Source organism: Epinephelus fuscoguttatus, linkage group LG3 (genome assembly GCF_011397635.1).
Source record: "Epinephelus fuscoguttatus linkage group LG3, E.fuscoguttatus.final_Chr_v1".
NCBI classification, from domain to species: Eukaryota; Metazoa; Chordata; class Actinopteri; order Perciformes; family Serranidae; genus Epinephelus; species Epinephelus fuscoguttatus.
In genome coordinates, this window is record NC_064754.1 from 24,736,986 (window position 1) to 24,752,249 (window position 15,264).

General features: G+C 38.9%; 1 protein-coding gene across 1 annotated transcript; it reads right to left on the reverse strand.

Annotated features, from left to right (window-relative positions):
- Positions 1-345: 345 nt before the first annotated feature.
- frg1 (FSHD region gene 1) lies at positions 346-15,017 on the reverse strand. The gene is made up of 9 exons (XM_049570993.1): positions 14,891-15,017; positions 13,747-13,814; positions 12,963-13,085; positions 8,828-8,885; positions 8,231-8,345; positions 6,694-6,798; positions 6,403-6,494; positions 1,395-1,505; positions 346-509 (listed from the first exon to the last, which is right to left on the reverse strand). Exons 1-9 carry the CDS (start codon positions 14,947-14,949, stop codon positions 473-475), a joined length of 768 nt encoding a protein of 255 aa, XP_049426950.1. The 5' UTR covers positions 14,950-15,017; the 3' UTR covers positions 346-472.
- Between the last annotated feature and the right edge of the window lie 247 nt (positions 15,018-15,264).

Sequence of the window (15,264 nt, forward strand, 5' to 3'; positions counted from 1 at the left end):
CCTGATCACCTGTAGTGTCTATACCTTCAAAGTTTTTTGCTGATTATTCTGTACTTTTACTTCAGTAGGATTTTAAATGGACTTTTTCCTGTTTTTCTTTTTTTTTTTTTTTACATTGTTGTATCAGTGCCTCTACTTCAGTAAAGTATTTTTGTACCTCTTCCCCCACTGATACACTGATCATGGACATCCTATAAACCAAAGGTTTAACAAACAGTTGCTTCACAGCAGAGTGAAAAGATGGTTAATTATTTACACAGCACAGGCCAATGCTTGAATCTATGAATGTCTCTATTAAGATGAATTCAACTGGCTGCAAACAATACACAAAGACAGACAAACTGATCCGACCATGTCATTTTATTCAAAATATATAAAAAGAAAAACAGAACACTAAATGTCAATCAAATGGCCAAACCTTTAAAAACAAAACATTTACAAAGACGTGGCAGTGATCTACAGAGTTGAGTCTTCACTTGCAGTACCTGTCTGCTTTCATTTTGCTTCTCCTGTAATGAAAAGAAAGTGACACGTTACATTCAGTATTAAGGTACGTCTGTGCATCGATTTTCTGTTAAATGTCTATACTCAAAATCAAATTACTTCAAATTCAAAATAAATTCTGAACAAACTGTGGCATATTTCATTTTGTGATAAATGTATTTTACTATATTGGTTTAAATAATAAAAACTCTGTACAGTCGGCAGATATGCAGCTTTGTTTAGTGCCTCTGTTAACAGGCTGAAGCAAAAATGTTGCCAGGTGTGTGAAATTAACAATGTGCACACATTCTCACATCTCCTACTTGTTAACTACTGCTGAAATAATGATGTTAATAGGTTTCTCACATTGAATAAAATAATGGGGGCTGATCCCATTGCAGTTTGAGTGTTACACTTTAGTGTATCACTTTTGTCTTTATTTATACAAATCTATCTAATATTTATCAAGAAAGGTGTAAAGGTGGAGGGTAAACAACCACAGGAACACAGCAGAAACATCATTAAGGAATGTATTTAGCAGCTTGACTTCCATCAGTATTGAATTCTGCAGTTTACTCTGCGTATTAGTTTACTTTTCCTCAACCTTTCACTTGTAGCTTTACTTTTAAATGTGCTTTAATAAAGATCTGGATCCTTTCTCTGGAAGTCAATTATAACATTGCAAAGCGTTCCTCTTTATGTTCACATGTTTTGGAAAGTTTACAATTTGTATTCAATAATCAGAAATTGACCTTAAGCTTTTAACTGGCCTTGTATTTCACTTAGTGCTTTGATGGATTTTAAATGTAGCACAACTTGACTTCTGAGAGTAAAAACAAAGAATCTGTAGCTTGATTCAAAAAGTTAAAAAGGTATTTGAGAATAAATGTCAGATGAGCTTATTTTCACACCTGTCAAGCAAAGCTTCGTGAAACTTCCCGTCCGTTCTGGCTTTCTTTAGTGTGGTGGAGTCTTCCTCGTTAACCCTGAGCCGCCGGTCCTGAAAACTCTGAAACTTCTTCCTGTAATTCGCACAGCAACATTTAAAACATGATTACAAAGGGACGGGGAAGGCAAAATGACTCACCACCTGATACATACACATGAAAAACAGACTCTCAAAACTACTGAAATGTTCACAACTTATCCTCTTGGAGCGCTGACACTGAGGCTCTAACAAGCTAAATCCAAACATTGAGCCCAAGTATTAACTAAAGCAGAATATCTATGTGTTGACAGTGACAGCTGAACAGCATTACACTGCATGTCTAAACTAACTAGCTGCCACAAATCAACAAAAACTGTACTCTTATTTAAATATTCAGTCAAGGCTGAATTGGAATTTCTTAATTAGGGTAGAATGTCATTTTTATTATTCAAAGCTTTAAGGGGAAACTTAAGGGGAAACTTTGGTATTTTTCAACCTGTATTTTTTTGTCCAAGTGACTAATGGAGACAACAATTGTTGCAACTGGTGCAGTATTGTCCGAGATGACTGCAGCCGCAGTGCTCTTGCTTAATAGGCTGCAATGTAATCCCTGTGGGAAATTGTGCACCATCAGTTTACTTCCATTTAAAGTGCTTGTTTTTGCAACTGACTGGCTCAGACTGTTGTAATAAGTGTCTGACAACACTACAGAAAGCACCCTACAGATAAATGAAACGTTTTCCCGTACCTTCCACTGGTCTGTTTGTTTTTGCAATGAAGTCTTGCTCAGGAAAAAGTCTCATTGTGAAATCTAGCGAGAGGTTTACTTATTGCAGTAAAAACAATGGTGAAAACATGAATCAGAGTTGGAGAGAGGAGTGCCAGGAAAAGTGTGTTCTGTTGGAGTACAGAAAGTGTAGCTTAGTGTACCTACAAGATTTTCACTGTATTGGCTGAATATTTACATGATTTTCACAATGTGGAAAAGTCGGTGAGAAATCCAAACAAGAATTGTCCTTGAGCGAGACCTGGTTATACACAATAACAGATGGGATCATCAAATGGTAAAGAAAAATGTTTAAAGAGGGATTTATACTTCAGCAACGAATCAACGCCTGACCTGCACCCGCAGAACTCCTGTCTATTTTTTATTAACTGAAACCATTTCCTTCAGTGAGAACAAAGCTTTATTTACTTTAATTTCACAGATAAGATAATTTCACAAACAATAAATTGTGAAGACAATAAAACCTCCACAAACTAGCATTTGTGTGTGATTTATCCTGGCTTCATATGAGCAGGGGAAATCTCCGCTAATCTCTGCTAGACTAATTATACAGTGTAAAATGTCATAGGCTTGTGCTAATAACGTTAGCATGTTATTATTATTATTTATTTATTTATTTTTTTAAAGATATTTTTTCGGGCATTTTTAAGCCTTTAATCGATAGGACAGGTAAGCGTGAAGGGGGGAGAGAGAGAGGGAGTGACATGCAGCAAAGGGCCACAGGCTGGAGTCGAACCCAGGCCACTGCGGCAACAGCCTTGTACATGGGACGCCTGCTCAACCACTAAGCCACCGACGCCCCAGCATGTTATTATTATTATTATTTTTTTTTTAAATGTGTTTAGTATAAGACAGTTGTTTTGTTGGTGAACCTTGTGTGTTGTAATGGAGCCGAATTTTGTAACGTTACCTTTGTTAAATGTTGCTGTTGTCCCTGGCTTCATATGAGTGGAGGAAAAATCCGCTAGCTGTTATGCTAATTTATACAATGTAAAATGCCATAGGCTTGTGCTAAAAACATTAGCATGTTGTATTTGTGGGGAAAATGTGTCCAGATAAAGACAAGTGTTTGTCTGTGAATGCTGCGAGTTATAGTGAAGCTGATTTGTGTTTGTGTGTGAAACTGTCTCTATTAAGACATGTTTAACATGTGTTTAATGTGTGTTTTGAATCAACTAAACTTTACAGCACTTCACAGAAACCTCCGCAGCCAACTAGTGTTTTGGAGGTGCAACTGCAGAGTGACGCAGACACACCACCGCATAAGTATAAATGCTCACAACGGCGTGGGCCACGAGAGGGTACAGCGTAGGCTCTACATAGTGCTACACACCAGTATAAATCCCGCTTAATTTCTCCAACAATATCAATAAGTGCTGCCTCCATTAGTTACTCTGACACAATAACATGGGAAAATAGGTTCCAGGTTACAATACACCAAAGTTTCCCTTTAAATCAGAGCACCTTGATAGTCGATGGTTGCGGCACATGTCAGATTCATGCATGTCATACCCCTCTCTCCCCCTCTTTACCCAGTCAAAAAAAATGTTAGCTTAAATCTATACACGTATCTAAATAAGTCAGTCAGTGTGGACCTTGATCATTTTCCTGTTCAAATGTGCCTGAGAGAGCTTCAAACAATGTGCTATATTAATGTAAACAATCATAACGATATGTTCAAATATCTACAACAACAGTGCCATAAACAAGCAAAGCATCCAGTCAGAAACTCCTCTGATATTTAGTCTCTCTTTCCTCTGCCAGTGTTTTATGATTCCCCGGCTGCACTCCATCCTGAAAGGCATTTTAGACGCTAAACACTACATCAAGACACAGGCTCAAGGGCAGCCATTATCAACATGTCAACATGATGAGTCCATTTCCCCAGCATTCATCTAAAACAAATAATAGAGTGGGGAACACAAGCCAAAGCATGCCAAGCAAAAAACAGCTTCAGACATATTGCCTGGAACTTAATAGGCCACAGACGGGCCGTATATAAAACACTCGCAGCGTCAGAAGCTGAAATGTGGTGTTGCCCACTTCCTCATCCGCCTCTAACAGCAGACCATCAATTGCATCTTTAAAGGCGCCGGACTGATGAGGCGGTAGCTCAAAGGCGTGATCTCACATCCAGTGATTTTGTTGTCAAAATCTTGTCGGTGCAGGCTGACACGATGCGAAGATAATGGAAAGGAAATCACCCTCAATTCCCCTCAATCAGACTAAAGTGCTTTAGCTCTCATTGCAGAGGACGCTGAGAGGTATACTGCTGATCGGTACGCCATGAAATGTCTGGCTGTTGTGAAATACAAGTATAATTATTGACACTATGTGACAATAGCTTTAAGGCAATTGCCACTTTAAAAAAGTCACTTCCAGGGTCTAAAACAGAGAAACAAGAAAGGCAAGAGACACAATATATGTGCTACACTCACAATAAATTATCTGTATATATATATTTTTACCTATTAACTAAAAGTAATTTTAATTGAATATACAGACACACTACAGATTTTTTTCTGTAGTAGCATTTCCCAAACTCTTGTTCATTTTCGGCAGTATTTCTCTTTGCTGCCTGCAACTTTTTCTTCAAACAAAGCTTGTCTCCGTCTTGTGATAAAAAGCCACATAATGAGAAGAAAGATGATGAAATGTTTGATGTACTCCATCGTGTCTTTTCCTAAATCAAGATTCCTGTGTCGCGTTATATGATGTCACGCTAATTACGTGGTTGACGCAGCTACAGCCACCCGGTAACAACCCACCTACGTATAAAGGATACTGTTTGCGGTGGAAACGCTGGGGTCTAGGTACCATAACTGAAGGGGTACTTTTGGTTCCAAAGGTACCATATCGAAAGTGTTTGATGGAAACGGGGCTTATGGGGCTTTATAGTAAACTATAGTATACAACCAACTTGGTTGTATAAACCTGTTATCATATGATCAAAATTACTTGTGTAGGTCTTTTAATTTGGATATTATTTATGAATATTATTTATAGTAGGGGTTTCAATGGAACTTTAAACTAAGGCTACTCGACTACTCTTAAAGTAAGAAAACACTCAAAAACAAAAATTGAGCAATTTAATTTAGAAATGTAAACACTGTCTGATTTAATACATTATAAAGAGCCATTTGAAATTGTTAATCAATTTTTTTTAATACCCAAATCATATTTTAAATGTCACTGAAATGTTTGGCATTTTGCCCCGGGCATTACGAACATTACACATTATCCTATAAACATGACGAAAACTCACAAAATAAAAGTTAACAAATATCACTTGTTTACTGTGCATCTATCGTCTCGACTCATTTCTACCAAAAACACACACACATGCAGTAACTCTCATGCATAAGTGTGCACGCATATTAACACACACACACACACACACACACACACACACATATATCCAGGCTTCTCATGATCTCCTGTGCGCTGAACTACCTGTCTCGTTCAGCCTTGCAGCGAGTGTGTGTCAAGACTCAGACACAAACTACTTTCCAAGTCCTGTGTCTGCAGACAGCTGCAAACTAGTACCAGTCCCGTGGTTGCACGGACGCACATGCAAGTATGAAGAGTGTACGTGTGTTTGAGTGTGTGTGAGAGTGTAAGAGAAAAAGAAAACGTTTTCCTCTGGTATCTTAATGAGTTTAATGGACCAGTACTTCTGGTGCTGACTAGTGAGGGTTGCAACATTTAATGGACTGGTTGCCTAATTGTGCACGTCCCTAATTTAGTGGCCTGAAGCGTTCACATTCCCGGTAATTCACATGAAAAAAACAAGAACTGGGGAAAGTCTGAAAACGTACACTTAACTGGTGATGCAGAAATATTTGTTTTCTGGTTTTCTATCCATTAAATTATCTCAAAAGTCAGGACCCCTGCTTCTTGTGTGTCTATTATTTTTCAGAAATACAGTAGATTTTTATTTTTCTGGTCACTTGGTATTTAACATGCATAAACTAACTTTTAACAGCAGCCACTTCTTCCTGCTTCCCTAATTTAAAGTACTTGGGTGAAGGAACATCTGATTGGCTCTTAAATTGCACATTAGATGCAGCATAAAAAGGTCTACTGAACCTAACAGAGAATGACAGACAGTTACTTTACGCAGCGAGAAGCCAACATGACTTTCCTTCATTTGTTATTGATCGGGCTGCTTGTGTATTAGGTCAGAACAGTGGAGGTTACTTACACATAATTGACCTCGCAAGACTTCACGTTGCCCCTGTCTTCTTCTGCGATGTCATCTTTACGCTTGACCTCTCTTTCCGCACTCGATCTAATCTGCTCATCATTCAGGGGGGAAAAAAAACAGAAAGAGGGAGAAGTTTTGCATTAAGTATCAATACCTTGAACCCCCCTGAAGTGAGGTCACAAATGTTTCCCCCCTTCCATCTCCACAGTCAGGACCCCACGGAGACTGCATGCTTAAAGTGAAAGGATTAACATGCAACCTTGTGGAAGAACACAATTTACACATCACCTTCACCATCTCGTCATCCCCCGCTGTCTTGCTCTTGGCCTCGATGTCCCCACTGTCACTGTAGGAGATGAAACAGCTATTTGCTGCCAGGAGAGCCATTTTGCCCTGAGGCGGAGCAGAAGGGAAACAGAGGAGGAGGAGGCAGTAGATTAGATAGAATTGCAGTGGGATTGGTTGTTGTGACAGGCATGAAAGGTTGCCTGATATTTGATGTAAAAGAGTCTCAAGGTTGTGCCGGGCGGGTTGTTTATAGGTTCAACAAAGCATCAAGGCGAGCAGTGCGCTACAGTGATAAGGCAGACGCATTCTGCATAATGAATCAGTTGTTCATGACTACGGTTAAGTGTTGTCTCTCATGGGCTGAACTCTAATAAGGCAGGTCCCTTTTTACATGATGTGCCACTGAAATATATGTGTGTGTGTTCATTTCAAATACTGAGTGTTGTTTGTATGAGCATCTATGGAAATAAAAATGTTTACAATACTTATACCAGCATTCTTTGCACTGTCATGCAGCCCTGCACTATTTGTACCTACAGCTGAAACACAGATTATTTTCATTATCACACCATCTACAAATTATTTTCTCAGTTTACGATTGCCTTGCCCATCCAATCCCAATTTTCCAAAACCAAAGCTAACATATTCATACTTGTTGTTTTATTCTACCAACAGTCCAAAACCAAAATTATTACTTCCATCAAGGTGCCTTTGTGTATTTGTTTGTCTGCCTGTCAGCAGGATTACGGAAGAACTGCTGGCCTGGTTTTTTCAATAAAACTTGCAGTGCGACATTAGTGAAGGACGAACCCATTATATTTTGTAGCAGATTTGAATCCCAGGGTGGACACACAAATTATTTTTCACTTTTGTTAATGTTGCAAGGTAGGTCATTTGGCTTTGGCGGAATAAATGCCAAACATTTGGAAGTCCAGTAGATGGTAGTAAAATTCAATAGTGACAAAACAGCCGATTATAGAAATAGAATCCATATCAGAATCCACATTCACATGTACCAGTAATCCTCTGGGGCAGGCAGCACATGTCGTCGCTTTAACTTCATACAGAAAGCAGTCCTTATGGAGCACTTGTCTGACAACAGTTTCGGAAATATATATAGACAAAAATAGTGGCTGCGCTTGCAAAGTTGCATATCACAGAAGAACAGATTATTGGCCTTGGTGGAGGTCTGCGCTCTCTGAGTTCAGTTTATGATCAAATATGACAAACAAAGCATTTATCAGTCACATTTGAAAAGGTTGAAGTAGTGAAATTTTGTCATTTTTGCTTAAAATTACAGTAGTTATTATTAGTTAAAAATATTAATCGACTGTGAAGAGGCCACATTATTGTATCTATCCACATATATTGTTTGACCAAAAGAGACACACCATAGAACCAAGGCTATGTGGCCTATCTCACACCCAGCACAAAGTTGTGCACAGCGCAGTGCAACTTCTCCATCCAAATGTACCTGCTGATCAACAGAGTTACATAAAAGCACCAATATTAGGAGAAACTTAAAAGATCCACTCACATCCTGAAAGACTGCCTCCCATTGTTCCCTGGCACCAATAGCATCAGAGCGCCCGACGACCAAACCGTCAGAGTTGATACCCAGATACTTGCCATATCCAGACTTCAAGGCAATCCTGAAACAGCAAAAAGAAAGCCAAATGAAAGTCTGTGATGGTGCTACACTCAAACACTCAATGCCTTTGAGACGACAGAGCATAAAAAGGGCTGATCTGATACGTGTTACTTTTATGACTTTCCAGAATGTTTTGGCTTCATAACAGAAAGGTTAAATAATATAATTGGAGATTCAAGTGGCACACCAAGTCTGTATATTTCGTACAAAATGGTTGCACGTTTAAAATAACCTCACAACCACCTCACGGTGTGTCAACCATATTTACACACTGACTCAGAAACTTTCAGCCATCATTAAAACTTTTGGAACAGGTTTGATTTTTTGTGTTTTCATTACATCAGTCAAAAGCCTTCAGAGGGTTGTTTGACCAAGAAGCAGTGAAGAAAAAAAAAGTCCCTGCAGAAGCTGAGTGTTACATTTGTAAATGAAGGATTTCCTGTTGATGCAAATACAATGAGCAATTTGTCTTTGCATGCTCACCTTGTGTCTGAGAGCTTGATGGCAGTAAACTGTTCTGGGGGGTCGGGCCCTTCATCATCTGAGACATATAAAACAATGTTAAACCTTTTAATGACTGCATCGTTGTTATTCTTGCTTTCAAGTCATGTACAGAATGTTTTTATTTGTTTGTTGGATTTCTTATTAATGAGGCTCCTCTCTACCTGCAGCAGGTCAACAGCCAAGTTAAAATATTCTGTGATGCAAGATGTTTTGACCCCTGACCAAATTTTAGACACTGATCTTTCAGTTATGACACAAGAAGCTTTTGCCACACAAGAACAATCATTTAGTGTTTAATTAATAACTGTGTAACGATTAAGTGCCATTATTAAAATGTGCATCATTTCCTCTCACAGCAAGTTTATACTTGAGACCTGCTTCATGTTTTAGTAATGCATTTCTTGTGATTAATAATGCAAACCCTCTGGCTACACAGTGCTGTGTTGATCTGGGTCCACTTCACCAGCATTGAGACATTTGGAATAAGATACAGCACAAACTGTTGTGCTGCATTTAAATGCTTTATTTTGTCCTGCGGTCTCCTGAGTTCCTCATGATTTCATAAAAGTGACCTGCCTGTGATGAGGTCGCTTCCTGGCCTTTACAATAAATCAAAGTTTGGCACAATTTGTTGTGCGTCACAGAGGCATCAGGTCAAGCGAGAGCAGAGCCTGCGAGACATTAACGGGGAAAGCATTAATAAAGTGGAGGTAAAATGTGACACAAGCTGCTTTTTCAAAAGGCTGATTATCTTTGGAATATGTCAGATGGTGACCCTCGGAGTTGGCTGAGAGAACATCAGCATGTTTCCTCTGACCCGCAGGTGAATGTGAACACTTTTGTTGCCATCTTCTAAAACGCTGTATCATCCACAGTGTGGCGCCTGTGCAGAAAATCCAGTAAGGAGGGCAAAATCTCTAATCTCTCTTTCTATACTGCGAGCTCGCATCCTCTTTCATCTCTTAGAAATGAGCTTATGTGCATGCAGAGGATGAGGACCCACTAAGGGAATTGGGATGTTTCAATCTCCCAGCCGTTTTCACTGGTTCTCACAAAACGTGGGCTGAATTAATTGTTCGTAGTGTCTCTTTCTGGGCAGACTGTTTCAATGAGCACCACTTCCTCAGAAGTGCCCGCAGGCAGAAGTGAGTGAAAACTCAGAGTTAGCTCTGTCCTCAACTCAACCCCTGTTCAGCCTTTTCAGTCTGGTGTCTGGATTTACTACTTAAATACTTACTGCTGTGTGGACTGAAGGCAAAACCCCCCGTCATCCCCACAGCGCCTGGAGCCTACAGTAAATGCAGCCTCACAACTGAGTTTTAAATTCTTCAAGTTTGTACAACTGTGGCATACGTGAGCAGATGCAGGCTTTGCATCTTCATTTAAATGCATAAAAAAATGAAATGCAGAACAGCTTACATTCTACACGTTGATATGTTTGCATTATAATCCTGCTTTGCAGTTTCTCCGAGGTAAAGTCTTACTTTTTTTCTCTTGTGCTTCATATTAAGATTCATCATGCTGAGTGAGGTTGGGTGATTCCGATCAATATATTCATGAAAGATATTTTCATAATCAGTATAAATCACAAAATGGCAGATCTATGCACAATTGTACACAAAAATTAATCAGATTGATGGTCAATTCACCTAAATGTGTTCCTTCCGATGGATTTCAACATCAAACTAGGGCTGCAACTATCATTTTCACTATTAATGAATCTGCTAATTACTTTCTAAACAAATGGTTTTGTCTATAAAATATCATAAAGTAGTGAAAAATGCTCATTATAAAGTCTCACAGGCCAAGGTGATGTATTAAGATAAGCTTCTTTTTAATTTAACTAACACTAAAACTCAAATATGTTAAGAAAAGTGTTTAATCCGCACATCTGAGAAGCTGGGACAAGGAAACATTTGGCATTTTTCCTTGATATTTGACAAAACAGTCAAATATCAAAATAGTGATAGTTCTGATTAGTTTTCTCTTGATTGACTTTCCAATTAATCAACTAATCATTGCAGCTCTTCTTCAAACATATTAATTAAAGACCCTAATAAGTAACTTTGTTAGGTTTTACTGTAGCTTTGATTTATTAACAGCGTTCCGTTAAACAGTACCATGATCTGATCATATCATCATTAAAGAGGCAACAGACAGCATCTTTTCCTAAATATATCATTATGAAAATAATGTGGTTGCACAGGGTAGTGGCCACAGTAAAATCAGACTATCAGCATTTACATGGGTAACTTAGTGGCTTTGCAATAAGCTTCTGCCACCGGTGCTGAAATTTCATGAAAAAAATCTGCTTTACGGCAGGAAACCCGTCATGTATTGTGAAATTGGTCAGTCAGCCAATCAGGGACTGGAGCTGGTCCTTATGAGGAACTGGGCATGAGATAGTTGAGTCACAAGCACAATGGCAGATGGAAAAAGTATGGAGACAAGTGAAAAACAGCCTAGCAAAAGAAAACTAGCTCCTCTAGAGACGGAGGGAGCTCCATGACCAAAGAGGCTTCAACACTGGTGTCCAGCTGGCTTTCTTTCTAATGGATCAGTAAGTAACACGGCTAAATGTTAGCTAGACGAGAGAGGACTGTACTGTACTGGCTGCTAGTTAACGCCTAGCTGGCCAGCATCGCAAATCGCCGCAACCAGGGACCAGGTAGCGAGTGTTGATCGGCTGACATCCTCGTTGCCATTCTACGGCAGCCCTCGGACAGTGATACCCCCCTCCCTTCCTTCTATTGTCTTCTCACGGAGGCAGCTATCGACGGACATCGCCCAGCTAAGTGAACACGGAACTTTGTTTCCCATTCAATTTGAGCTCTAACCGGCTGCACTGTTTCCATACAGTACCGTTTATTCTAGAATGGGGATTGTTTACATGTGCATATTGGTATAATTTACTGTGAGCTGTTTGTACTGGTACTGTGCATTCTGGTATAATAATTTGCATTACTATTTGTTTCTTTCTTCAGATAAATCTGATAATTGTTGCTCGGTCTCTTTACTCATTTATTTAGTATAGTGTCCACACACCTTCTCATTCTACATATACATAGAGGTATACTGGTGGCTTTACAGCCTACATTTTATTTAACTGAAAGAGTCTAATGAGTCACATTACTGATTATCTCTGATCCCCTACTATCGTTGTGACAGTGCGACTCAACACCACTGACGCTAGGTGGCCCCAAGCTAAAAATAAACAAATCCTATCTGTTGCCTCTTTAAGCAATTTGAACTTAGAGTACTATAATGCTGAATCATTGCCCAGACATAATCCAGGGCAGTTCAGAACATAATTCCATGTTCCATTATATAACATTAGCTGATAAAAACTTTAAAATGTGTCCTCCTCACGCTCAGGACTTTACCAGCGCTAAGGGCAGCAATGCACTTCAACACTTAAGAACTGTAAGTGGAATTAAAGTTCGAGTGTGTAGGATTTAGTGACATCTAGTGGTGAGGTTGCAGATCTGAAACTCCCATGTGCCAAGCGTGTAGAAGGACTACAGTTGCTGCTGCAAAAGTGCAAATGGCCCCAATCTAGAGCCAGTGTTTTGTCCATGTTTGTCCATGTTCACAGAGCCAGTGGGTTTGTCAATTCTGGGCCACTGTAGAAAAACAAAGTGGACTCTGTGGAAGAGGACCTGCTCTGTATGTAGACTATATAGCTAATAGCTCACTGTAAAGTAACAAAAACAACGATTTTCATTTCCAGGTGATTATGAACTAATGAAAAAAGTTATGAATATTATATACCATCTCTGCCAGTAGATGGCTACTGAGTCTCTGGCAGTTACTTAGAATGAGATGACATTGTGAAATTGTTGCCGTCATTAAACAAGCAGCAGCAGAAAATGCCTCAAGAAACTTAGAAATCTTCAATAGAAATATTAGTACAAACTCTTCTTTCGCGCCAGAAATCAGTACTTCATAGCTGGAAAGCAATTACAGTATACCTTTATGTCAGACACTCCCCCCATAATATAGACACTGTCGACTGCGCCTAGAAGCAGTGATCACATTGAGAAAAACTCACTGGAGCTGTGTGAATGACCGGACTCCTGAAAAGACAAATCCTGAAGTCACTGCGTCTTCTTACCTTTGTGTGGTGCACCGAGTGTGAAGAGCCCGCTATCCAGGGCATGGATGTAAGAGTTGTTCTGCATCTCTATGGCAACTGTTCCACTGATCTCCCCAAAGCTGCTGACGCACCACCAACCACCTGGTGAGCAGAAAGGTATAATAACACATGCCACCTCTGTGTGCTTAAAAGCCACAGCAACCTTAAGCTGCAAATCAATAATGTTTTTCAAACCAGCTTCAAGGTCTCAGCTTTCAACAACTGGTGACTTAAAATGCTGATTTTACATCAAAATTTCTTTTCAGTTCTGTGCATAAATATAACTTAAATTTATCTGGTCATAAAGAAATTAAATATAAAAAAATAAATCAATCATTGAACATTAACACTGGCAGATTATCATACGCAAATACTCAAATAAGACATATTTCTATATTCATTCTATCAAACGCATTTCCTTCTGTCATACTGAGCAAAAATACACTTCTGTCACCCTGAGTGTCTCACCCATCTATTGCTTAAGAGGTTAATGGGATATCAGAAGTCTCACTTAGCTTTTACAATTTAGAAATACATACACAAACCAACCTTAAGTGCTATTTCGTAGGCAACTGGACTTGCTTGAGTTCCACCTTTACACCTTGTGTAGGTTTAAAGCCTGCAACTCCGCATCAGGCCGTTAGAACTGAAGAAGCCTCTTGGACGAGAGGTGAAACATCTTCGAGAAACTCAAGCAAGTCCAGTTGCCTATGATAAAGCACTTCCTGACTTGGATGAGTCTTCACCAACGTGTTAAACATACCAACAACATCAGCTTTTTCCTCTTCATCTCCTGCTTTTCTCTTCTTATCTTTGTGCTTCTTCTTTTTCCTGTGAAATAAATGTATTAAAATGTCACAGAACATCTTCATTAATTATTAATTGTCATTAATAATTAACTCTATATATTTTCATTTACACAGGTAGGCCTTGCAAGCATTCCCGAACATTACACCTCTTAGGTTGGCAAGTAAATTTGTGACATGGTCCTGGAGTACACCTGTACATCACTGCAGCGAGGTCAGAAGTTCAACCACTGGAGGTCAGCAAAAGGAAGACTGTCAATGCAGGTTTAGCCGCTCTGTAATTTTGTTGTGCTGCAGCATTAATTCAAGACAAATTTATTTCTACACACTTAAAATAGCCCACAGCAACTAAGTGAATGATACTTTTAAGTTTATTTGTAACTTTTTACCTTTAAATATGTAGCAATTTCTCAAAATAAAACAATGCACAGTGTAGTTTATGGTATCTGTATATGTATGATTCATCATTATCCTCGCTGATTGTCGTGTTTATATTGTCAGATTGCTCGAGAAAGAGTCAAAATAGTCTTTGTTATTTTCCCATTTCCCAGTGATAAAGCCTTTTGTAACCTTGTGTCACTTTAACAATCTACACTCCTTGTAGGTTTTTCTCTGATCAGTTTCCTGGACTTCACTAATAAGCCCTGTCATATAAACAAACAATAAGGTTCTCTACATATACAGGGTTTGCCATATTGAATTGTTGATACCTCGCTGAGTATATTTTTAGTGTGCTCTTTCTTTGTTCTCTGTCAGGGTATTGGGTTTGAAGCTGATTTCATATTGTGAGTGTTTTGAAACTGTCACTGCGTTAGCTTTTAGTTTCAGAAATGTAATTAAATGTTTGTTTTCTCTTATCAGCGCCATTAACTGAATACCATGTACTTCATCTGTTGTTTAGGTATCTCCAAGACGTCACTTTGGCCTCTGGCATCTTGTAATGACTGTATTTACGACCACTTTAGACAGACTGTAATGTTAGCTAACAGTAGCGTTTTAGCCTCAGCTAGCTTTAGCATTGGCTACATAAAACCAATTTGTTAGCCGTGAATGCACTGCAGATGGTAGCAATCAGCGGCACTGTGTAAAATAAACACTCACCCTTTGTTGTGACCTTTCAAAACCAGTTTGGTTGATTTCACGTGAGAATATTCAGCCATCGATTTACTTAGCTGGTGGTTAGCACGGCTACTAGACTGTGTACAAATTGTGATTCCTAACGGATAGACTACGGTGGCCGCGGAGGCACAATCTGATCCAGAGCTCATACAACCGAATCTAGAGACCCTAACTCGGTCACTGAAGTTACCTACTTCAAACAGTATGAATTAATTCAGAGTGTATTTTATATCTTCTTATACTTTGTGGTACAACGCATTCACTTTAATTAAAAAAATGCTCACAAGAGCAGATTTTTTTTTTTATAAGAAAATTTTTCTCATAATAATAATAATCTTAAGAAATTATATATTAAT